The following is a 24,581-nucleotide window of genomic DNA, read 5'->3' on the forward strand; positions in this document are numbered from 1 at the left end:
TCGTTCTCAGTAAGAGAATACTCACCTGCTGTCACGAGTATCACATTTAGACTTAGAATGGAGGTGCCACTATAATGGGCCGTGGTTAAATGTAGACTTAAATCACCTCAGAGTGCTGTCGTTCCATCCTGGTCACAGTGGGGTATCTTTCCAGGTTTTGGAAAAGAACTCTTTGAGTCTGATCTGGACCGAATCATGGAACATGTCAAAGCTGCCATGGAAATGGTTCCAGTCTTAAAAAAGGCTGACATCATCAATATCGTCAATGGCCCTATCACCTACTCTCCTGATATCCTGCCTATGGTGGGGCCCCATCAGGGGGTCAGAAACTACTGGGTGGCTATAGGTTTCGGGTGAGTATCTCTGTGCAATGCATCGTTTATATAGAACCACTAAGTTTAGTTTCATACTCTCAGGCCCAAAATGGAAAATGTGGGAGAGACTGAGACAGAGATAATTATCTCCCTTTCATGGCCAAAGAGTAATACAAAGAATAAAAACTTTCCGTTTTAGGGCTGGCTCCATTACCCAGTGGTTAAGGTAGCCAGATTCCACATAGCTGACCATGCTGTTTGAGTCTTGGATCTGGCTTGAGAAACACAGTGGGCATATGTATGTGTGTGCCCAAAATCCTGAAAAAAGGGAGAGATGAAGAAGAAGGGATTACAGTGTGGCCATTCCCCATGTGGGGGGAGCCTTCTCCTTTCTCTCTCTCCGTCTCTGGAGAGCCCATGTGCCCTCTAGCGCGCATATGCATGCGTGCGCACACACACACACACAGACACACACACACACACAGACACACACAGTTTTCAAACACTGTGTCATGATTTCATCCCTTGTGTAGGTGTTAAAGATTAGCACAGAGGGGACCAGCAGTTAGCGTAATGGCTATGTCGCTGGACTCCCACGTAGTCTACCGCAGTTAGAGTCCCAGACCCGGTGGCTTAAACTCACGCCAGGCGTGTGTGCGTGCGTGCCCAAGATCCCAAGAGGAGAATGGAGGAGAAGGGATTGCGGCGTGGCCATCCCCCCTGGGGGGTGATTTCTTGCTTTCTATCTCTCTGTCTGTCTCTCTGTGTCTTTCTGGAGAGCACATGTGCCCTATAGCAAAAAATCTCTCCTCAAAAAAGAAAAAAAAAGGTTAGCACACAGGAGAGCGATGATTTCCTGGAACTTTCTCTGCATATTTCCTGTTATTTCCATTATTTCTGTGTCTTTTTATATTTATCTTCAGATAGTTCAATTCGTTCCAATTTCACAAGGATGTTTTCATAACGCAATGTGGCATAGATCATGCAAAATATCAAATGTATAGCATATCTGATGCATTTTGTCCAGCGTAATTTGTGCTTGTCCAGTATGATTTATTTCCCAATGATTCCTCAGGTTGCTTCTTATTTAGGATTCCATTGCCTCTTGAGTGTTTCCTTTCTAATATTTGTCCCATAAACTTGGTGAATATTGATGCCAAGCCCAGTTTACTCCCCTATCACAGCTTCTAATACTCAATTTGTAACTCCATTTTACTTGGTCATTTATTCAGCAGTATTTAACGACTGCCATCTCTTTGCCAGGCCTAGGGTGAGGCTGCCTAGAGAAGTGTAAATTGTTGCCTTTTAGTCTCCTTGAGAAATATACGTATAACACATTTAGATATTTATTTTTATAAGAAAGCAAAATCGGTGTTTTGCTGTGAGAAAAGTTAGTTAATATCTCCAGTCTTTGCAAATGTTCTTCCCCTGCTCTTGGCTCTTGGAACCTGCGATTCTGGCTGAGTGGCTACAGTCCGGAGTGCTGGGTTTTCTGGCATCTTAATGTCTGCTCACGTGACTCCTTTTCTCGGATTTCTCCAGAAACATTTTTCTGTGTAAACCACAGATAAACTCACAGTAAAGGCCTTCATTACACAAGAGTGAGTGGGTAGAACCGCACGTGGCCGTGTGAAACTGTGATCTCTCTATCCTGATATCAAAAGTCCTTTGTTTGCCATAATCTTGGTCTTTTTGTTTTTTGTTTGTTTGTTTGTTTGTTTTGAGAGGTTTTTGCTATAGGGCTCAAGCGCTCACCAGAAAGACAGAGAGAGACAGAGAGACAGAAAGCGAGAAATCACCCCCCAGAGGCGATGTCACGCCACATCCCTTCTCTTCCATCCTCCTCTCAGGATCTTGGGCACGCACGCACATGCACCTGGCATGAGTTTAAGCCACCGGGTCCAGGACTTGAACCACGGTCAACTACATGGGAGTCCAGTGACATAGCCATTATGCCACCTGCTGGTCCCAGGTCTTTAAGAATCTTCTTATAGATTGGACCAGCAGATGGCATAATGGTTACATTGCTGGACTCCCATGTAGTCAACCGTGGTTCTAGTCCTGGACCTGGTGGCTTAAAACTCACACCAGGTGCTTGTGTGTGTGTGTCCAAAATGCTGAGAGGAAAATGGAAGAGAAGAGATTGCAGCGTGGACTTCAGCCCTGGGTGGGGGGTGATTTCTCACTTTCTGTCTCTCTATATCTCCAGCGAGTGCATGTGCCCTATAGCAAACAAACAAACAAACAAACAAACAAACAAAAAAACAACTCTCTTAAAAAAAAAACTCTCTTACAAAAAAAAAAAGACTTATAGAGATGGAAAACAAACCCATCTTCTGCCACCAAGTGACCCATTAATTGCAAAATACTTGAGGCTGTCTGGATTTTCCTACCTCCTCCTCACAACCTGAGTGGTGCCTCTTTGCCTGAATGCTGCCTCAATAACGTCCATGTTCTTTGGACAGAAGCCTACATGGGTCAGAAGTAGTGGTTGTTGGAAAATCCAGGATGCATTTTTGTACAGAAAAACCAGAAAAAAATACATCATGACTTTTCGGACAACCCAATAAAAAGATGGGCCCGACATTTCTCCACAAAGTTTCCTACCAGTCAGGGTAATCACAGCCCAGGAGGCTGAGAAGGGCCCAGTCACAGCTGCCTCTGCTCCCTTCTTCACTCTCATATTTCTTTCTTTTTTTTTTTTTTTTTGAGAGGTTTTCACTATAGGGCGCGTGCGCTCGCCAGACAGACAGAGAGACAGAAAGCGAAAAATCACCCCCCAGAGGGGATGGTCACGCCGCAATCCCTTCTCCTCTCGGGATCTTGGGCACGCACGCACACGTGCCCGGCGTGAGTTTTAAGCCACAGGGTCCGGGACACGAATCGCAGTCGACTACATGGGAGTCCAGCGACATAGCCATTACGCTAACTGCTGGTTCCCTTCACTCTCATATTTCTGAAGTAAGTAAATGTCCTTACAAGCTTAGACTGGTAGGCTATTTTGTAGGCATGCATCTCTTAAAACTGTGGAAACAGACTAGCTATCAAGTCAGATACATTTAGTTTGGATGCCCAGACATGCCATTGTTTTTTTTTAATGATAAAAAAAGTTTAGAAAAGAGTTTTGTTCTTTTCTGTGTTCAGAATAGCACTAAATGCTCCAACACTGAGACTCTGTAAAATATCTGAGTGCATTTCCTTATTTGAAGACAGCATGTGTTAGTAACAGGGTATCTGTCTCTGTATTTGAAAGATACGGCATAATCCACGCCGGTGGAGTAGGGAAATACCTCAGTGACTGGATCCTGCAGGGAGAACCGCCATTTGACTTGATAGAATTGGATCCCAATCGCTATGGCAAATGGACGACGACTCAGTACACGGAGGCCAAAGCGAGAGAGTCATATGGATTCAACAATATCGGTAAAGTGCAAAGTTATTGTTGTCTGCAGAATGTTCACAGAACTGACTTGCAGCTCCTGACTTCGATTCTCTTTATTCTACTCAGTGGGGTGGGATGGTTTGGCATTTTAGAAAGCACTGGACTTCTAAGACACAACAGGATTATGTATGGTTGTATTTATTTAACATGTAGAGTGTATCACGTGACTTAAAATTTTAAATATATTTTTATTTTACCCTTTGATAGCCAATATAAATGATAGCTTTTGTTTTTTTACATAAATGGTAAGTGTGTTTGTGGGTATATACATGTGCGTGTACTTCTAAATGTTAAGAACTGCATGTTCTATTTTCTGAATCCCTTCAAAGTATTTCACCATTTTGGTTAAAAACCATTTAAAGTTTCCATTTTCCTTGTTCAGTTGGTTACCCCAAAGAAGAACGATTTGCCGGGAGGCCAACGCAGCGAGTCAGTGGGCTCTACAAGACCCTGCGGTCTAAGTGTTCCATGGGGTTCCATGCAGGCTGGGAACAGCCACACTGGTTCTACAAACCAGGCCAGGACACTCAGTACAGGTGAGTGAACGACTTAACCATCTGTGTTTCTGACCCAGGATGACACTACGAAGTAGAGTGGAGGGACTGCAGAGAAGTACCAATGCCCTCTCCCACCCCATCACTCCACCCCATTTAAAGGAGCATGGAGCTTTTTCCTACAGCAGTCATTTTCCGGAATAGAGTCATTAGTCTAGACCACACAACGTTGGCCCACATCTAGGCCCATGTGGTCCTGACAGTCTGTAACTACCCCAGGTGAAATGACCCAGGTGAAGGTCTTCCATGTGGCATTTACCAGAAGCTCAAACCCTTCCGGGCCCTGCAAATCTACATACCCTCAGTTGGCTCCTGAAAGTTGGCCACGGCTTAGAAAAACTGAAACGGGTAGTATACAGTCACAACACGAGTATTAGGTTTTATTTTTGTCATGAAATAGTTCAAAGCAACTGCATTTCAGTATGTGTGCGATGAGCCATGCAAATTCATAGGGGATATTATACATTAGGGAAAAAGATCATTTGCTTAGCCTTTCAGGTTAAGCTAAAACATAGCATGCTATGAGTCCTCTGAATTCCTAGAAAGTGCTACATGCCATGGTTGTACTTGGGATTAATAGTAATTTCGTATTTTTTTTCTCTCACGAGAATCCATAAACCAAAAGAAAACCAATAGCAAATCTAGAAGCTCAGTTACCTTTGTTTGTGAGCTGTCATTTTGCTTATTTAAGTGAATTTTGATTTGACATTAAGACCAGGTCTAATTGATACAAAATATGGAAGAGGCCAATTTGTTGTGAATGAATTTGGGCTCCATAGGCAGTCAATTAGCTTATTTGGTGCCCAAATACTGGTTTGGGTTTTCCTGAATGACTCAGATAAATGCCAACTCTGTTCTTCACTTTGTGCTGTGTGGATATGTGCTAAGTTTTTCCTACCATTTCAATAATTAAACTACAGAAAATACATTTTGCAGACTTAGCATTCTGCTCTGAAGTTAAAATACCGCATTAGAAGTCCACTTCATAAAATAGAAAGGACCTTTCGTAATGAGTCAGGAGACCTTTGTCCCAGGCCCAGCTCTGTCATTAACTAGTGCAAAAGCCTTAGAAATCATTTTGTGCCTTTTCTCTGAAAAAATAAAGATGTTGGACCAAATCCTTGCTTACTCTAGTTGTGAACCAACAGCTTGGGAGCCTGTTAGAATGTGGGCTCTGGGCTCCACCCCAGATCTACTGTATCGGAATCTAGAATTGATCAAGTACAAATGATTGGTATTTTGCATTAATGTTTGAGAAATTCTGGACTACATAGCTCCACCTCCCAGACATTCTGATTCAATTAGGCCTAACTGCTAGAATTTTTAAAATGCCCCCCAGGTGATTCTAATATGCAGCCAAGGTTGAAATCCCTGGGCTGGTTGACTTCTAAGCTCTCTTCCAAATCCGACAGCCCATGAGTTCACTCTCATTTTCTAGTTAATAAATAATAAATACTTCATTCACTATGAAATGGGCCAAAGGGATGGATGGCTAACCTTAAAAGATCAGGTTCCAATATATTGGATCATCAGAAAAGTCATGATGCATTTTTGCATAGAAAAAACATGACTTTTCCGACAATCCAATATATGTCTGATTTGCACAACCAAAATTTAGGTTGCATATTCTCTCCCCTCACCTTCCAAAGGATTTTCTAGGTAAGAAGGGCTTATCAAAACCTCTTTATTCTGTAAATTTTGGAAAATCATTGGCAGTTGTTAATGACACTCAGTTTTGTGTTTCAGGCCAAGTTTTCGACGCACAAACTGGTTTGAGCCTGTGGGCTTGGAGTATAAACAGGTTATGCAAAGAGTAGGGGTGATTGACCTGTCACCGTTTGGCAAGTTCAACATCAAAGGCCAAGACTCCATTAAATTGTTGGACCATCTCTTTGCAAATGTCATTCCAAAGGTAAATAGCCTTGTAAGGATTCAAGGTCCAGGAATCTGACCTATTTAATTCTTCATCCTTTTATTTTTTCTTCTTTCATGACCACTATGTTATTTTAATTCACCTAATGACTTCTATATGAACACTGAACTCTTTAACTAATCAAGAATATAAGAGCTAATTTTCAAATTTAAATTTGTGTTGAGTAAATTACCATCCAAGTACCTTATAATTTTGCTTAATTGTGTCAATGAGAACTTAAAATTGACTGCAATTAAGTGAAACATGACTTTTAGGACAAATGGTTTTAAATGACTATTTAAATGTAGACCTTCAAATTAATCTTGGGTTTAGGTTTACAGATTTTCATACAGTTGATACAAATGATGAGTCAGATGCTTTCATTGGTAACACCCACATTTCTATTTAAATGAATCTTCAAAAGATATGAAAGATTTTAATTTCATCCTGAGGTAATTTTAAATTCTTTTGTGTAGGTGGGTTTTACAAACATCAGTCACATGTTAACACCTAAAGGTCGAGTGTATGCTGAGCTGACTGTTTCTCACCAGTCTCCCGGGGAGTTTCTATTAATAACTGGTTCTGGATCAGAACTTCATGATCTTAGGTAAGTACACACTTAATAAGAGAAGTTTGGCCTATCATATATTGACTCATCCTTAGTTGAGTTTTTCTTTTTGTCAGTACTTGAAAGTATAACTTTAATTTTTAAACATGTTTCAAGTGAACTTTATGCCTTTTGTAGGAAAATATTTGAAGCAAGAACCCCCGTCTCCCTCCTCCCAGAAGATCACTCATCCATAGAGTTTACTGGTTCTAATAACATTTTGTCATAGAGACAGAGAAGGGAAGAGGAGGAGTGAGCCAGGAAAATGGAGGGGGAGGGGGAAGAGGAGCCGTGACCGGGTGGGGAGTGGAGGAAGACACCTTCCCCAGAGGAGGGAGCAAGAACCCCTATCTGTCAGCATTTACAAAAATCAACTCAAAGTGGATCAAAGATCTAAACCTAAGACCTCAAACTATAAAATTACTGGTGGAAAACACTGGGAGAACTCTGGGAGACATAGGGGTAGGCAAAGACTTCTTAGGCAAGATCACTAAAGCACAAGCAATAATCCCCAAAATAGACAAGTGGGATTACATCAGATTAAGGAGTTTCTGCACAGCAAAGGACTCAGTAATTAGTGTGACTCGACACCCCTCAGAATGGGAGAATATTTTTGTAAACTGTGCCTCAGATAAGGGACTCATAACCAGAATACACAAGCAGCTTACCTGGAAGAAAATTATTAACCCAATTAAAAGATGGGAAAATGAGCTGAATAAACAATTCTCTAAAGAAAATATATGAACAGCCAAAATGCATATGAAAAAATGCTCAACATCCCTCATTATAAAGGAGATGCAGATCAAAACCACAATGAGATACCACCTAATTCCAGTCAGAATGGCAAAGATTAAAAACACAAAAAATGCTAAGTGCTGGCAGGGATGTGGTGAAAGGGGAACTCTCCTACATTGTTGGTGGGAATATAAATTGACCCAACCACTGTGGAGAAAAATATGGAGGTTTCTCAAAGACCTTAAAATAGACTACATATGATCCAGCAATTCCACTCCTCCTGGGTATCTGCCCAAAGGACAGGCAAGCACTCAGTCGGAAAAGCACTTGCACGTCTATATGTATTGCAGCATTATTCATGATTGCTAAGACATGGAACCAAACCCAAATGCCCACAAACAGATGAATGGATTGAAAAAGCATGGCACATAGACTCCATGGAATACTATTCAGCCATAAAAAACAACATGACCCTGACATTTGATAGAAAGTGAACGAATATGGAAGATTTATTGCTGAGTGAAGCAAGTCAGGCTATGAACAGAGACATTGCATGTCTCCACTTAACATATACCAACTGTCCGCACTTTATGGTAGAGACTGAAAGGCTGGAGGACATAAAAGTTGTTATGGGACAAAGGGGGACACTAGGGACAAAGAAGAAAGAGGGGAAGAGTGTAGGAAAGGAAAATTGGGGGGAAAAAAGGAAAGGTAAGACATTTGTGGGACACAGGTATGGCTTATTACCTGTTGATGATGAGGTATATAGTATTTTCAACTGTCCTGGACGGAGGTATATATCATGCTGGGTAAAGTCTCTTTGCAATCAAGTGACTGAATGTATAAATAATAATAATAATAATAAGATACAGAGAATAAGAGAGACAGCACCGCCAACAGAGTTTTGACACCGCAATCCACTCCCAGCCTCAGCCAGCCCCAGGTCATGGACACACGTGTGCCCAGCACACTCAGAGGTCTCTGAACACGAACCTGGAACCTTTCCATGTGGGATGGCCTCACAGAGCATCACGTGTTCTTGCGGCACCACTCCCTGGTTCCATGTTTCTGATAATATGAAGTCCCAGTTACTAGGCATCACTAATGTGCCAAAACCCCTTTAGATACCATTTAAATTAGTTCTCTTCCTAGTTGGTAAGGTATATGTTGTTCCCATTTCCAAATAAGGAAACTAAAGTTTAGTTTCAGGTAACTTGCTCAAGCCGGTCCTTTCGATTCTGATGCTCATAATTGGTTGCTTTTGTAAGTGGCATTCCTAACTTATCTTCTCCCTTTGGGAGTGTTGTGCTCTCTGGCCTACGGCTGGGTCTAAATTGCTGACTAGCCAAATCAACCTTTGCATGAATTTTTAGTCTACTGTAACACCTGTAGTTTTTAGTCTAGTACTCCAAAAATACTTGGGCCATTATTATTTAATACACGTCTCACACTGACCTTAGTTGTAAAGTGATGCAAATTACACACGCCAATCCAAAATGTACTGGGGCCACACCCTACATTCAGCTTAGCATTACATAAATCCAGATGAACATTTTATGACAGACTTACATAGTTTCAGGGACTGCTTGATAAATGCTAATCCAGCCTGAGAACTGAATTCCAATAACTGACCAAGACTTAGAAATTGAAACTAGAGTTTTTGTCTCTTCCTTGTGACTATCAGAACAATTACGTATCTAATGGCAGGTACGTTATTAACCTTTAGTGATGCAAGTGCCTCCTGTGTATGGGTACTGGAGAAAATTGGGATTTAACTTACTTTGTGAAGGTTGAATCATTAGTTTAAATGCAATAGGGCTGTCACTACTTAAAGGAATTGTGTGACAGAGCTCTTTAAATGGAAGGCTCCTTCTGAACTATGAAAAAATTTCCCCAAATTTATGAGTGAGTGATTTAAAAAAAAAAATTACATCTCAGGGAGTTGGTTTCCTCAACTTTCAAAATCAGGTGATTGTATAAAATGACACTCTGGGGACTTTCAGATATTCTAGACACAAAGCATGTCTTCAGAGAATAATGTTACCAAACTGCATTATTCAGGCAATGTTTAACACAACGTTTCTGACTCAAATGCAGGTGGATTGAAGAAGAGGCTGTTAAAGGTGGATATGATGTTGAAATTAAAAACATAACTGATGAACTCGGGGTCCTTGGAGTTGCAGGGCCTTATGCAAGAAAGGTCCTTCAGAAACTGACCTCTGAAGATCTTAGTGACGGTGTTTTCAAGTTTCTCCAAACCAAGTCACTAAAGGTTGCCAACATTCCTGTCATTGCTATTAGGATATCTTATACTGGTAAGAATGGGGAATTGACTAGAATAAGTTTCTGGAATTTAAAAGGAGACAGAAAGTGTGTGTGTGTGTGTGTGCGTGTGTGTGTGTGTGATCGCTGGACTCTCACGTGTAAGACTTTGGAGGAAGATTTCTTCTACTCAACTTTGACCACAGGTCTGTTTACTGCTAGCCTTGAGAGTGGTTCCATACATTTCCAGCTGTCTCAGCAGTCCATAGCTGCCTCCCATTTGGAAAGGTAGATAAGAAAGTGGGAAGACGATGGCTGTTGGAATATTCAGGCCAGCAGACTCTATCTGGATCCTTCAGGATGGTTTTCTGGAGACTGCCGTAGAGACCATCTTGAATGTATCAAGCGCCTTTCTTAGAGCATTGCCAATGACCCATCTTTCCTTGCAGGCTACAGATTCACTAGCAAGTCTTCACCAGGCACTAATTTTGCACATGTTAGGTATCTGATGCAGAAATGAATGCATGCTCTTCAGTTCGCCATTAATGTTCTGGGTTCTCTTCTAACTTCCTCTTGTCCCTTCACAGAAGGAGCACTTAGTGCCCAAGCATTTTCTCAGTTCCATGTTCTTCCTCTTCTGATGGTGTCCTAGAAGTACGCATCCCCGTGAGCCCTTGACCTTGGGGAATAAGGAGAGCACACAGTATTTAAGCCATAGGTATTCCCTGGGCTTCCACACTCTTTTCTCACACTTTTTCAATCAATCTAACTTTGGCAGAATGGTGACCAAAATAAAAAACAGACAGGATGGTTTGGGTTGGGTTTCATTTCTTTAGATTTTATCCATGGATCTAACAGTGAATTTAATGACTAAGTGGTGAAGAAGTGGAAAGTGGAAGCAGTCAAAGACTATGGATATCCCAAGGAAAACAGTTTAAATAATTCTTACTATTTAAGCTTTGTGATTCTTAGCCATGAGTTTGGGAATTGGAGTGTCTAAGTCTTGAATTCCTTATCTAGGAAAACTATGCCACATTAATTACTCACCTAACATCGTTGTCCCTGAAAATAGTCAAGCCTTAGAACCAGCAGATGGCATAATGGTTACATCGCTGGACTCTCACGTAGTCGACCATGGTTTGAGTCCCAGACCCAGTGGCTTAAAATCCTGAGAGGAGAATGGAGGAGAAGGGATTGTGGCATGGCCATCCTCCTCCCTGGAGGGGGGGGGCGTTTTCTCGCCTTCTGTCTCTCCAGCAAGCTCACCCAACCTATAGCACAAATTTCTCTTAAAAAAAAAAAAAGAAGAAGAAAAGAAAATAGTCAAGCCCCATTATGACGCTGGCATTGAAGTGGAGATGAACTCCTGCATTACGTCTTTCTGTGTCATGAGAAGAGGGACACCCTGCCTGCCACCCTCTGTGTGGGACTCAGGACGGGGCATGAATCCTCCTGTGATAAGGCAGGCTGCTCTCAGTGGAGTTGGATGGCAACTTTTTGTGAATTGCTCTTTTAAAAACCAACAATACCTGTTTCGCCTAAGTGGGGTTTCTCCTCTTTAATGTGTTTTAGCTAATGCACGTTAGGCCTAGTGACCATTGTTCTTACGCTGCTGTGGCCCCTGTGGGTTTGTTGCAGGTGAGCTGGGCTGGGAGCTGTACCACAGACAAGAGGATTCTGCGACACTTTATGACGCTATAATGAATGCAGGCCAGGAGGAGGGAATTGACAATTTTGGGACATATGCCATGAATGCCTTAAGATTGGAGAAAGCTTTCCGAGCCTGGGGGTCAGAGGTTTGAAATGCTGGCATCTTCCTTAAACTGTTACATTTTTTGTATCTGATTTTTGTGTAAGTGCTACTTTTACCTGCACCGAAGTTGGCCCTGGCTGTAAGAGAAATGACACACTATCGGACAATTGTATTTAATTAGGGGGAGAGATTTTCACTCCAGTTTCCTAGTTGAAAGTTCAGTGGAATTCTGACATAATATTTATTCTACCTTAATTCCTCCTGATTGGCAAAAAGGCCCAAACATCCTACCCCAGGGATCTGAGCACCGCTTTTCAAATTCTCTCCTCCTCCCCTGCTGTGTTGCCCACCTCATTTTCTTCCTACATTGCACCTTCTGGTGAATTTACATTGCTTCTTCCCAAGGGGCAGGGGTGATGCGTTGGCCTAGCCTTCCCACCACTGTTAGTAATGGTAGCTGAGAGTATCTATTTCTATAGTGTTTTTACCACTTACACAGCGTTTTCACATGCACGGTTTAATTTCCACTGTTATCATTACTAACAGTAATGAGAGTATCTATTTCTATAGTGTTTTACCACTTACACAGCGTTTTCACATGCACGGTTTAATTTACCCTCTCACCTCTCCATGAAGCTCTTCCTCGCCTACCCGTGTTTCACACATGAACACCCTAAGGTCAGTGAACAACTTGGTGCGGATTACACAAGAAGTGACCAATCTATGCTTCAAACCCTGTTCTCCTATTTTAACCCCCATATGGCGGGCTGACTATGAACCTGCACACTTTTTCAGATTTGCTAGTTGTTTCCATGGAAGACGGTGAGACTCTTAGGTACCAGGGATAGTGGTAAAACAGGGACTTCAGAGGGGAACCTCTTGGGTAAACATTTATCTTTTACCACATCCCAGCCATGTGGGCTACCTCTCCAGAGTCTCTGTTTGATATTCTATAAAATAGGATATTTATTCTGCAGGATTATTATAGATATTAGAAAGGGTCTGTAAAGTATCAGGTACACAATAAAATGAATGGCATTGGCGGCAAAGTGGGTTGAAAGTCTAGGCAGGGACCCTTGGGCATGTAGACTATAAGCTGAAGTAAGTGGGCTTTGAGGTGGAGACCTTGAAAGAAGAAGGGCCCTTGGGTAAGTTCTATTGAGAGGTGCTCTGTTAGGGGTTCTAGACCTACCACTGGGGCCTTAGGTAAGGCCAACTGCAGGGAGACAGAGGGCACCTCTGTCTCCACATCTCCCAAGAATGAGAAGAAGCAGACACAGCCCTTTGGGAGCTCAGTAGTTCTCCATCCTCCTGCCTTTTACCTTCTCTTTTTTCCCTCTGGCTGTGCTCTCCTCTGGCTGCGGTTTCTGTCGCAGAACCTCTGATTTCCCAGCGGTGTCGGTGCGCCCTCTAGTGTCCCTCTAGTGTAATTCCTGCAATCAATCTGCTTTGTTTTTCTTTTCCTTGAAATTCTGCAACTTCTGCGAATCAAAAATAATTTTAGACCAGCTCAAATTGACTAAGAAATATGAGGCCAATTTTTATATCATATAAAACAAATTAATATTATTAACTTGGTTTATGTAAGTGCTATGTTGTCTTTAAAAGTTTCAGTACCTTTTAGGTTTAGACTAGTTCTTTATAGTGAAAAAAAAAAAAAAACAAAAACAGAGAAATAAAATCCACTGGGGCCAGGCCCTGGCGTGGTGGTTAAGGTGGCTGGTCCCACATGGTTGGCTGCATGGTTTGAGTCTGGCTGGAGACTTGACAAGCACATTGAGTGTGTTTGCTGCATGTCCAAGAACCTGAAGGGGAGAAATGGGGAGAAGGGATTGTGGCATAACCATCCTCTCTCTCTGTCTCTCTGAGTGCATGTACTCTCTAGAAAAATTTAGAAAAGAAAAAAATTAACTCCGGACCTATTGCCAAATATTTGCTTTATCTTTGATTTGTATACTGTAATTAATCATTTTTTTTTTTTTTTAAATAAGATTGGGCCTCATCCTAAACTCTATAGCAGCCATTTTTCTACCGTCTGCTTTCCTCCTGCTTACTGTGACTCTTGGTAGATTAAGACTGGGAGATTACTTAATAACTTTGTAAGATCTAGTTATAATAATTTCACAATTATTACTTAAAAACACATGAAAGTCTTGTTTCTGGAAGGAACAGCATGTGCTAACCCTCAGATGTTTATTGAAATGAAAAAACTATTAACACAAACTCGAATTTAGTTTTAATATTTGCTGTATTCAAGTGGCAATAGTTGTGGGGGTCTGCATTTGAATTTTAGATTAAAAGTTGCTGTAGAAACCAGTCAAAAAATTTGTCCTTTTCAAAATCTGTATTCAAAATTCAGAAAGTGTTCTCTCTTCTAATATATATATGATATATCCCATCATATATATATATATACACACACACACACACACACACACACACACACACACACACACACACACACACACATATACACGTTAGAGATGTTACTGAGATGGTCTGCACTAAGATTTAAAATATGTTTCCCTTTTAGATGAACTGTGACACAAACCCTTTGGAAGCTGGACTGGAATACTTTGTCAAGTTGAATAAGGTATGTTTACATTCCAAAGTGTGCTTGAAGTAAATCTTAGCATTATGACGATCACTCGTGACAGAGCCAGGCTTTACAAGTTAGCCAAGTGTGATTATAGCAGAAGTGACTGAACACAAATTGAGCATCACCCAATTGCCTCTTATTAAGCCTTTGTCAACATAGGATCGGTTCACATTATAGGAGTGTGTTTGTCGATTTAAGATAGAAGAATATAGTCTTTACAGACTAACTCTAAATATAAATTCTAAGAGAAACATTAATAAGATGATTCTCAGATTTCGCCAGCCATTTTTGTGGGAATTGCGCCACCTTGTGTATGTTACGGTAATTCCCGCTGACTTGTAAAGTGGCGTATTAGCTAATCAAACATACAGCTTTCACTGACTCTCCCTGGGTGCTTACAGCATGAAGCAGCCTTGCCATCTGCTTAATAACTGTCTTCGCATGTAACTTCAACATAAGAATAAGCAAAGGATATATTTCAAATGCATCCGGCATTAAATGGGCATTTTCTGAGAAACCAATACAGTTCCAAAGAATCAGAACTGATGCTAACACTCCAAAGGGAACCTTTACATCGGTGGTTTTCAAAGTGCGGACCTCAGACTAATAGCATCTGCACCACCTGGGAGCTCTTTGCAATGCACCTGCTGAGGTCCCACCCCAGGCCTATGAAATCCGACTTTCTGGGAGGTGGGCCAACAAAATTGAGTTTTAACAAGCTCTGCAGGAGATTTGGATGCCCGTAAGGTTTGAGAAGCACTATCCTACAAAATTATTGTGGCAAAGCCCATCTTGAAGCCAACTTATTACAACTGAACTCATCTATATGTAATTCCCACAACTATTAATATAAATGAGATGATCCCACTGAGCGGCGCATAAGAGTTACTATAAAAGAACTGAATGGAGTTGCAGTCACTGGTAGTATATTAAAAGGTAGGGATGGCAGCTGCTGCTGTGTAGGGTACTTGTTTGAATTCCCAAAATAAACTGTCCTGCCCTAGGTGCTTAGAAGCTAAAGACTGTTTTCCCATCCTGTGGAAATATGTGAACACATGCATGTGAATCAGGCTGTGGAAATTATTGGAATGCTCCTGCATCAGTTCCCAAATTCTGAGCTACGATATTAGCATACCTTGTGTATATTTATAGTATTAGATTTTAGGAATAATAGCTTCCTAAAGAGTTATAAAGGGGCTGTCTTTCTGTGCATTTCCCCATGGCTTTTATTTTTATGATATACCATCTGCCTCCAGACCAGAGAAAGCAGGTGCTTGGAATTTGGGCAGACCCTACCAGCAGATTGTTCCTTGTGATAACAGAAGTCTTAGCTGTTTAAAATAAGGATAAAAATGCCCTGACTCTTGAAAGCACTAAATTTCTGTTGTTGGTCACTGATAGGTAGAGAGATAATTGATTATTTTGCTTCAGTATTTGGATATTATTGTTTGGGGATAATGTATAAATAAATGATCTCTTCATATTAAAACTGATTTTAAAAGTTCTTTTTATGATGATTAGAAGGTGTGGATTGCAGATTTATTAGTTCTTTTAAATTATGTAACCAAACAACCGAAGCTCAGTTCAGAATGAAGTTAGTTGCTTCATAGATACTGATTTTGATGGATGGCATGTTTTTATGATTTCTGATTTGCTGGCTCTTATTCAGGTGTCACCAAGTTAATTCCTAATGATTTTTCTGAGTGAAGTTCCAAGTAGCCCAAGGACCTGGCCCTTACTGAGCCATTTTTTCCCAATAATGTTGATGCAGGTGGTGAGTTAGCATCAACCTAACTACAGCCATGCTTGCTAATTTCTTTTCTTTTTTTTTGGAGAGGTTTTTGCTATAGGGCACATGTGCTTGCCAGGAAGACAGAGAGAGACAGAGAGACAGAAAGTGAGAAATCACCCCCCAGGGGGGATGGCCACGCTGCAATCCCCTCTACTCTGTTCTCCTCTCGGGATCTTGGGCACACATGCACAAACGCTTGGCATGAGTTTAAGTCACCGGGTCTGGGACTCGAACCGCAGTCTACTACATGGGAGTCCAGTGACCTAGCCGTTACACCAACTGCTGGTCCCTGACTTCATAAGTTTTAAAGGATAATATACTGCACCTCTATGTGGCTTTGGAAAATCGATGCTATATGAACACAGAAACAGTCATTAATACAGAGGGATATTTATATCTGATACCAAAACAAACGAACAAAACAGAAATCTGGCATTTTACAATGGTTTGAAATCAATTCTTCCCTTGCTTTTCCTTCAAAACAAATATGTCGAATTTTCCGCTTTGGCCTTTAAGCGGTTCCACAATGAAAGTGATCGAGAGAGGCTGGCTGTGCTCAAGCTAGGAAGGGTCCCCGAGATGATCTGATCTCCCCTTGGCATTTGCAGGCGAGGAAACTGAAGCACAGACTCCGGTGACATTGTCTTAGCGGAACGAGGATCTCTGAACTCATAGTGGAGCTTTCTCACCCAGCATTTTCCCCCAAAAGGTCTTCTCCCATATCAGGCTTGCTGGTCTTAGAAAACTACTCAGGAATTGCTTTCTCTGGAAAGATTCATTGTAGCTGTTGCACGGAGTACCAATAAGTGATGCCTTCCTATGTTTCGTGATAACCTCTTCTGTGTTTTATGAGCCGATCAGAGTAAGTGCTTTGCCTATTTTAAGGAGGAAAATGGCTGGGTGAGGAGATGGACCATCGGGCTTCACTAAGGAGAGTTGTGTTCTTGTCAAAACTGATTTTTAAAAAAAAGTAGGGAAAAGAAAAATGAAGGACTGGAGAAATTTCTGGCCACGAAATGAGATGGCGTGACAGCCCTTGCGGCTTAGGGTCGTGTTAGCATGGTACCACTGGCACTGGCTTCCGCGAAGTTGGTGCCCATATCCGTTCCTCCAGCAAGCATCGATTCGGTGCCACTTGTTAAACACTCCCTAAGCCACGGGTCTAAATGTTAAAGACGTACTCATGATGGCTCTGAGGTCCCTCGGAACTGGAACCAAATTGTATTTCAGGAGCTTAAGTGGTAGAATACATTCTTAGCCTTAATTCTGAAGGTGCGGCTCTGCGTGAGGAGGGTTTCTAGCAATGTGCAGCAGGTGCCATCTCATAGAAAGTGAGCCATAAGGTCCCGAAAAGAGGCAGTTACCAAAACTGCAACGTAAGTGAAAACAGAGTTGGGCCTCAGTATCCAAAGGTTCCACATCCTCAGATCCAACCACCCGTAGGTGCAGCCGTGCCAGGCCAATGGTATTGAAATGGGGAAGAGATGGCACCCTAAAAGAGACATGCTGAAGAGGTCTCTGTTTTCCTTTTCACTTGCGTGAGGCTAAGATGACATGTAAGTAAACTAAGGGTAACTTAAAGAATAATGAGAATGTGAGTAGGTTACATGCAATTACGTGGCCGCTTTTTGACTTTCTCTTTCTTCTCTCTTTTTCTCTTTCTGAGTGAGATTTTTTGCTATAGGGTGTGGGCACTTTCAGGAGAGACAGGGAGAGACAGAGAGACAGAAAGCGAGAAGTTACCCCACCCCCACCCCCCGGGGGAACGACCATGCCTCAATCCCTTCATCTCTACTCCCTTGGGATTTTGGGTTTGCATGCACACATACCTGGTGTGAGTTTAAGCTGCTGGGTCCAGGACTTGAACCGCAGTCGACTACATGGGAGTCCAGTAACATAACCATCATGCCACCTGCTGGTCCCTATGTGTCCATTTTATGTAAGAGACTTGAGAATCAGGATTTTCTATATGTGGGGGTCCTGGAATAATCCCTTGCAGATCTGGGGGGATGATCGTATTTGATTATAAACTTGTTAAATGTACTATAACTAAATTCCCTTTACCTAAAACAACTCATAATGCATTCTGGTTTGTTCCAAAGGAAGTGACTTAGGAGAAAAAATTGGTGGCGTTTTCCGTTGTTGTTAGAAATGGAAGAAATGCATTGATCTAGAGCAGAAGGAAAATCAGCTGCCTTCCAATGGAGTCATAGGCACTCTTAGAATTTTCCTCCTGGAATTCTTGAATCTTTGTCCGTTTCCGGAAAACCCCCACCAACAGCATAAAAAATCTAGTACTAAGGGCAGCAGGTTTACGCAGATCTGAAGGATTGTTTCGTTTTTTCCCTGTGCTGCTTCCTCTGCCTCTCTCTCCTACCTCTCCCTTCCCCCCCATGCCTAACCTTACAAACAGAATAAAATACGATTTGTAGTATGTGGCCCACAAGTTATAAAGCAAGGTTGATTCTAGGAAGCAGGGGAACTCTTTTGAGGAAAGATTACTTAAAACCTAATTATTCAGTAAATGAAAATAAAACAACAACAACAAAAAAAACTGGTAAAGTAGAGCACACTGGTAGGCCCACCACAGCCTTGGTATTCAATGTCAGCTGTTGTGAGAACATCCGAGTGGAAAGAAGCCATTGTTCTCAGACAGCAAGGTAGAAAGGAATTTCCAGTATGTTGGTAAAAAGTATACAACCGTCTAAGGGAAATTTTCAGTTAATGATTAGAGGAATTGAGGAGCCAAAAAAATGTTCATTGACACCCAGTGTTGGCTAGACGTTAGACTCATCTGGGTTTGATTTTTAAAATTATATGTTGCTTTTAAAAAATCCAAAGGCTTAGGGCTAACTGCAGTGGTGCAAATGTGAGGGCACTGTTAGGCAGAGGCTAAGGCCCCACGGGAGGCCCAGGTTCAGTTCTCAGCCCAACCCAAACAGGTGGGCATGGTGGCGTACACCCGAGGTCCTAGCCAACAAGGAAGCTGGGTAGGAGGATGGCGAGACCCTATTAAGATATTTCTCTCTCTTCTCTGTGGTCTCCCTCTGCTTCTCTCTCTCATAATTATAATAACCCCAAGGCCCAGGCTGTATATAAGAATACTAGAAGGATCTCTAGTGTAGAGACTCGGGCATTAGCTGTTATTGTATGGGAGTGGAGAGAGAGAGATTGCTGACAGGTTCTGGCCATGTCACAACCCATCTGCTCCCACTTCCAGTTAGTGAGGACCGTGGAGTGTGCCACCTCACCCGGCCTTTTAGCCTGTTGAAGTTGAACCAGGAACCATACCTGCGCCTCCCATGTGGCCTCAGCCACTGTACGGGGGCCCCACACCCCACTCCCTTGCAGTACTGCAGCTAGGCTTGTTTTTGGGTTTTGTTTTAATAACACAAGCTGTCCTAGGAAAGAATGTGGATACCTGCTTTAGATCGTAGTTTCCAAATGACTGAACATTACTATCCTGAAGAACTTCAAAAGCTTACCCACTGCCCTATCCCAGCGGCTCTCTGGGTTTGCAGATCAGCCGCATCTATGTCACCTGGGAGACTGAGAGAATGTAAAGTGGTGGGTACTCTCCCAGACCCCAGACCGGAAGCTGCTGGGGTGGAGCCCAGCAATCTGTCATAACAAACCCTCAGAGTAGATTTGATGGAGTTTGAGAACATTTTGACATACCCCAAACCAGTTCGATCCACTCAGAGGTGAGGACCCAGGTTTTTTGTTTGTTTGTTTTTTTGGTGTTGTTGTTGTTGTTGTTTCTGAAGTTCCACTGATGGTTTATTGGTGCAATAAAAATTGAGCACCACTGTCTTAGTTCTTTTATTGTCACATCAGCTGTGATCCTGAGAATAACAGGAAAGCAGAAAGCAGGGGGACTGAGCAGAGGCAGTGCTCCAGAACCTTAAATTAGCAGATCTGCGATGTCTTCTGGCTGGGCCACTGGCTAATGATATTCTCTGAATCTTTGTTTTCTTCTTTTAGAACTGCGCAATGAGTGATTTTTCCCCCCCAATTTGCTAGAGGGCTCATGCGCTTACCAGAGAGTGAGGAAGAGAAAGGAAGTGAGAAAACACTCCCCGTGGAGCAGGGCAGACCACAGTCTCTTCTACCTCTCCCCCTCCTTTCAGGATTTTGGGCACACACACACACACACGTGCCTGGTGTGTTTCTTAAGCTGCTGGGTCTGGACTCGAACCACATGGCTAGCCAACCACACGGGATCCAGCTGCCTTAATCACCAGACCACAGGTCTGGCCTGGTGATTTTTTTTTTTTTTTTTAAAGTCACTATACACTAGCTGTGTGACAGGGGATAACCGTTTAACTCCATTTTGTGCCTGAGATTTCTAAGCTATAAACTGAAGGCTCCCTTTGCAAATCTAAAATTCTGTGAAATACCACGTAACATAGTGGTTATAGACAGGGGTATCATATTATTGTTATGAGCCACATAATTATGTAATTTTAATCAAGACATCCTTATTATCTTGCTTGTTATCACTGCTGAATAATAAGGAGGGAGGGTAAGGTAAGAAAAGGAAGAAAGAAAAGCTAGGCTGAAGTATAGTTTATCATTCCTGAAACATCTGTCAGAATATATTAAACTAACAGCCACTGAATCTTTATCCTCATCTATATCCAATTTCTGTTATGAAGCAATACTTTATTTCTACTCTAGAAGCTTAAGTGTGCTATTTAGCTGACTGCTTTAAAATTTGGAAATCCCTGGAAACCCATGTCTGAGAATGAATTGAAGTAATTTTTTTTAGATTGCTTTATATTGTTTTTATTTTAACGGCATAATTGAACATGCAATAAATTGACAGATTTAAAGCAAACAATTTGATACATTTTAGTACATGCATACACCAGTGAAATCATCACTGTGAAAACAGTAAATGTATCCCTCACCCACAGATCATTCCTGCCCCTTTGTAAGCCCTACCTCCCACCCCACCCCACAGCCTCTGTCCCCAGCTAACCATTGCTCTGACTTCCAAAACTAGACTATTTTTCAATTTCTAGACTAAATGCAAAATCATTATCAATGGAATCCTACAGTACAAAGTCTTTTTTTGCATGTGGATTCTTTTTTTTTTTTTGGAGAGGTTTTTGCTATAGGGCACATGCGCTCGCCAGAAAGACAGAGAGACAGAGAAACAGAAAGGGAGAAATCACCCCCCACGGGGGATGGCCACGCCGCAATCCCTTCTCCTCCATTCTCCTCTTGGGGTCTTGGGCACACACGCACACGTGCCCAGCGTGAGTTTAAGCCATGGGGTCTGGGACTTGAACCATAGTCAACTACATGGGAGTCCAGCGACATAGCCATTACGCAACTGCTAGTCCTGTGTGGGGATTCTTTCAGTCAGCACAATTAGTTGGGTTCATTCACGTTGTTATGTATATCAATGGTTTTTCCTTTCTGTAGTATTCTGTTGTGTGGATATGCCACGATTTGTTCATATACTTGATAATGATGAACATTTGGGTTGTTCCCAGTTTAGGACTATTATAAATAAAATTGCTATAAATATTTGCATACAACTATTTATACAGACATGCACCTTCCTTTCTCATGGATAAATGCCTTGGAGTGGAATGACGGAATAAAATGGCAAATATGTTAACTTTTTAAGAAAGTGTTTGGCATGGCAGTATGCCGTTGGTATGCCGTTGGATATTTTACACACCTACCAGCAGTATGGAGAGGAGAGTACCTGCTCTTCTACATGCTTGCCAAATACTTGTCATGGTCAGACTTTAAAACAATAAATTGTTATAGACCAATGTTTGTTTATTTTTAACACCCATCATGCCATGAGTTCACAGGGAATAGGTTCCAGCAGCTCAGGCTCCTTTCCATTGGTTCTCACAGAGTGTCCTTCTCTGGGTGGAGCAGGCTGACGCTTTAGTTGAACCCAGGTACCTTTCTCTTTGGCTTCCTTCTTTCTCCGGTCATTTTCCTTCACCCGTTTTAGGAAGCTATCTCTGCTCTTAGAATGCTTAATATGCTCAATACGCATGTTAATTATCTTGCCCTTGTTTTTCACAACAATGCCAACAGCATGCTGGGTAACATTGTAGACTCTTCCAGTTTTGCCATGGTAACATTTGTGGGGCATTCCTTTTTGAACAGTACCCATTCCCTTAATGTCTACAATATCACCTTTCTTGTAGATTCTATATGTTGCCAAAGGAACCACTCCTTTTTTTTTTTTTTTTTTGAGAGAGAGAGACTTTTTTTTTGGTATAGGGAACATATACTCACCAAAGAACTAGAGAGAGATAGAGAGACAGAAAGCATGAAAGCACCCCCCAGGAGGGATAGCCATGCTGCAATCACTTCTCCTCCATTCTTCTCCCCAAATTTTGGGCACACATGTACATATATTTGGCGTTAGTCTCAAGTCACCAGATACAGGACTCGAACGGCAGTCGACCATGTGAGAGCCCAGCAACATAACTGTCTGCGGTCCTACTCCATGTTTTCTAAAAGGCATACAGGACATCTATGGATGCCTCTCGTCTTTCCCTTTGTGTTTGTCATTTTAGTGACTTACTGGAAGATGGCAATTCCAGCCAAAAGGCCGTGGTCAGTCTTTTGATCCTGAGCTATTTTAAGAGTTAGGTAGTGGCATCTCATTATGTTTTAAACTTATTTCCATAATGGTTAATGATGTGGAACATCATTTTATGTCCCTCTCTACCATTCCTATTTCTTCTTTTGTTAAGTGTTTGAACGAATCTCTACCCAATTTTTATACCAGGGGACATATGTTTGCACACAAGGGAGAGAGAAAATGGGGGGGAGGGAGAAAACATCCCCTATAAGGGCCTAGTCATGCCACAATCTTTTTTCTTCCTTAAAAAAAAAAAAAAAAAGGTGAGTTAGTCTAGTGAATGGGAGATCATTTTTCCAATGATTGAAAAAGTCCAGTGGAGAAATGATGAAGATGTCAGCTGACCAGTGACTGTAGGCTAGAGAAGAAGGAAAGTGTGAATGATATTTAGAGGGTAGGATGGAGCCTGCAGAGGGGCTGCATGTGTCGGGATGGTGATGGCGATGTAGAGCAGTTAATAAACTAGCGCCCTCAGGAGGAGGGTGTGGTTGGGAGGTTGCGAGGACATGGGCAGCTGGAGGGTCCTGAGGTATCCACACAGGAAGTCCCAGAAGGCAGCAGAGCACAGGGCTGTGGAGAGCTCTGTTCTGGGGGTGTGGGTTTGGATCTTCGTGTACAGTTGGTCATTAAAGCCACAAGGAGTGTCGGGAACCCCTCTGCTGTAGGACTCTGTATTGAGCTCTGCACACAGCTTATCACACCCCATATTCCTGAATGACACCTCAGCCCGACTCAAATCTCTGAAGACAGAGACCGAGAATCCTTGGGGCCTAGCACTGTTTGCTTATTTGTGGGGGCTCAGAACTACTTAAGAATTTCTATCATGGCTCTGCCATTGGGGTCTAAGACTTAACAAACTGCTTAATCTATTAGCACTTCAGTTTTGTCACCTATAAAATGAAGACAATATCCAACTCATAAATTTAAGTATTAGTTGAGATTTAAAAAAAAAAAAAAAAAAGAAGTACTTCACTAAATGAAGCCTTAGGTTCAGGATTCAAACTGTAGTCAGCCATGTGGGAGTCTAGCAATGTAACCACCACACCATCTTCTGGCCCCAATATAAGTGCTTTTAACAGAGATAAAAAGAAGGATCAGCAGTTAACATAGTGGCTATGTCGCTATACTCCCATGTAGTCGACCATGGGTTGATTCCCAGACCCGGTGGCTTAAACTCATGCCGGGCACATGTGCATGCGTGCCCAAGATCCTGAGAGGAGAATAGAGGAGAAGGGATTGTGGGTTGGCCGTCCCCCCGGGGGGTGATTTCTCACTTTCTGTCTCTGTCTCTCTGTCTCTCTGTCGAGCGCACATGCCCTGTAGCGAAAAACCTCTCCAAAAATAAAAAATAAATTAAAAATTTTTAAAAATAGAGATAAAAAGAGATGAGTTCATTTCATTAAAAAATCTACTTACTGTTTTCATGTATGTCAGTGTTACATTTAGTACATATTGAGCCAACCCTATAGCATGGTGGTTACAGGAACTGGATCCCACATGGCAGATTGTGTTCTATTCCTGGCCTTGGTGGCTTGAGGAACACACCAAAGTGTATGCGTGCATGCCAGAAATCCCAAGACTGAGAAATGGAGAAAAGGTTGCAGCATGCCCGTACCCCATGGAGGGTGGTTTCTCCTCTCTGTGTTTCTCTGTGTCTCCCTGGCTAGCAATATGTGCCCTCTGGCAATTAAAAAATATATATTTAGTACATATTACAAGCATTTAATAATTTTTATTGCTATTTAAAATGAATAAATATTGGGCCAGCAGGTAGTACGGAAGTTAAGGCAGCTGGATCCCACATGGCCAACTCCTATTTGAGCCCTGGACCTGGTGGCTTGAAAAACACACCAGGTGCAAGAGTGGGTGCGCCCAAAATCCCGAAAGGAGAATGGAGGAGAAAAGACTGGGACGTGGTCATCTCCCCTGGCGGGTGATTTCTCACTTCCTCCTGTCTCTTTCTTTCTGCCTCTATCCAGCATGTGC

The 24,581-nt window shown here is 42.1% G+C and overlaps 1 protein-coding gene across 2 annotated transcripts in view; it reads left to right on the forward strand.

Annotated features, from left to right (window-relative positions):
• The window catches only part of DMGDH (dimethylglycine dehydrogenase), a 67,919-nt gene that overhangs the window by 24,829 nt on the left and 18,509 nt on the right, over positions 1 to 24,581 (forward strand). For both annotated transcript variants that reach the window (XM_027769957.1, XM_006143524.3), the window contains exons 7-14: positions 155 to 353; positions 3,568 to 3,737; positions 4,139 to 4,292; positions 6,057 to 6,222; positions 6,699 to 6,829; positions 9,662 to 9,879; positions 11,465 to 11,622; positions 14,113 to 14,172. In XM_027769957.1, the coding sequence (XP_027625758.1) occupies positions 155 to 353; positions 3,568 to 3,737; positions 4,139 to 4,292; positions 6,057 to 6,222; positions 6,699 to 6,829; positions 9,662 to 9,879; positions 11,465 to 11,622; positions 14,113 to 14,172 (1,256 nt within the window). The remainder of the gene's footprint in view (positions 1 to 154; positions 354 to 3,567; positions 3,738 to 4,138; positions 4,293 to 6,056; positions 6,223 to 6,698; positions 6,830 to 9,661; positions 9,880 to 11,464; positions 11,623 to 14,112; positions 14,173 to 24,581) is intronic.

The sequence above is a fragment of the Tupaia chinensis genome, unplaced genomic scaffold, assembly GCF_000334495.1.
Source record: "Tupaia chinensis unplaced genomic scaffold, TupChi_1.0 Scaffold000099_1, whole genome shotgun sequence".
Classification (NCBI taxonomy): Eukaryota; Metazoa; Chordata; class Mammalia; order Scandentia; family Tupaiidae; genus Tupaia; species Tupaia belangeri.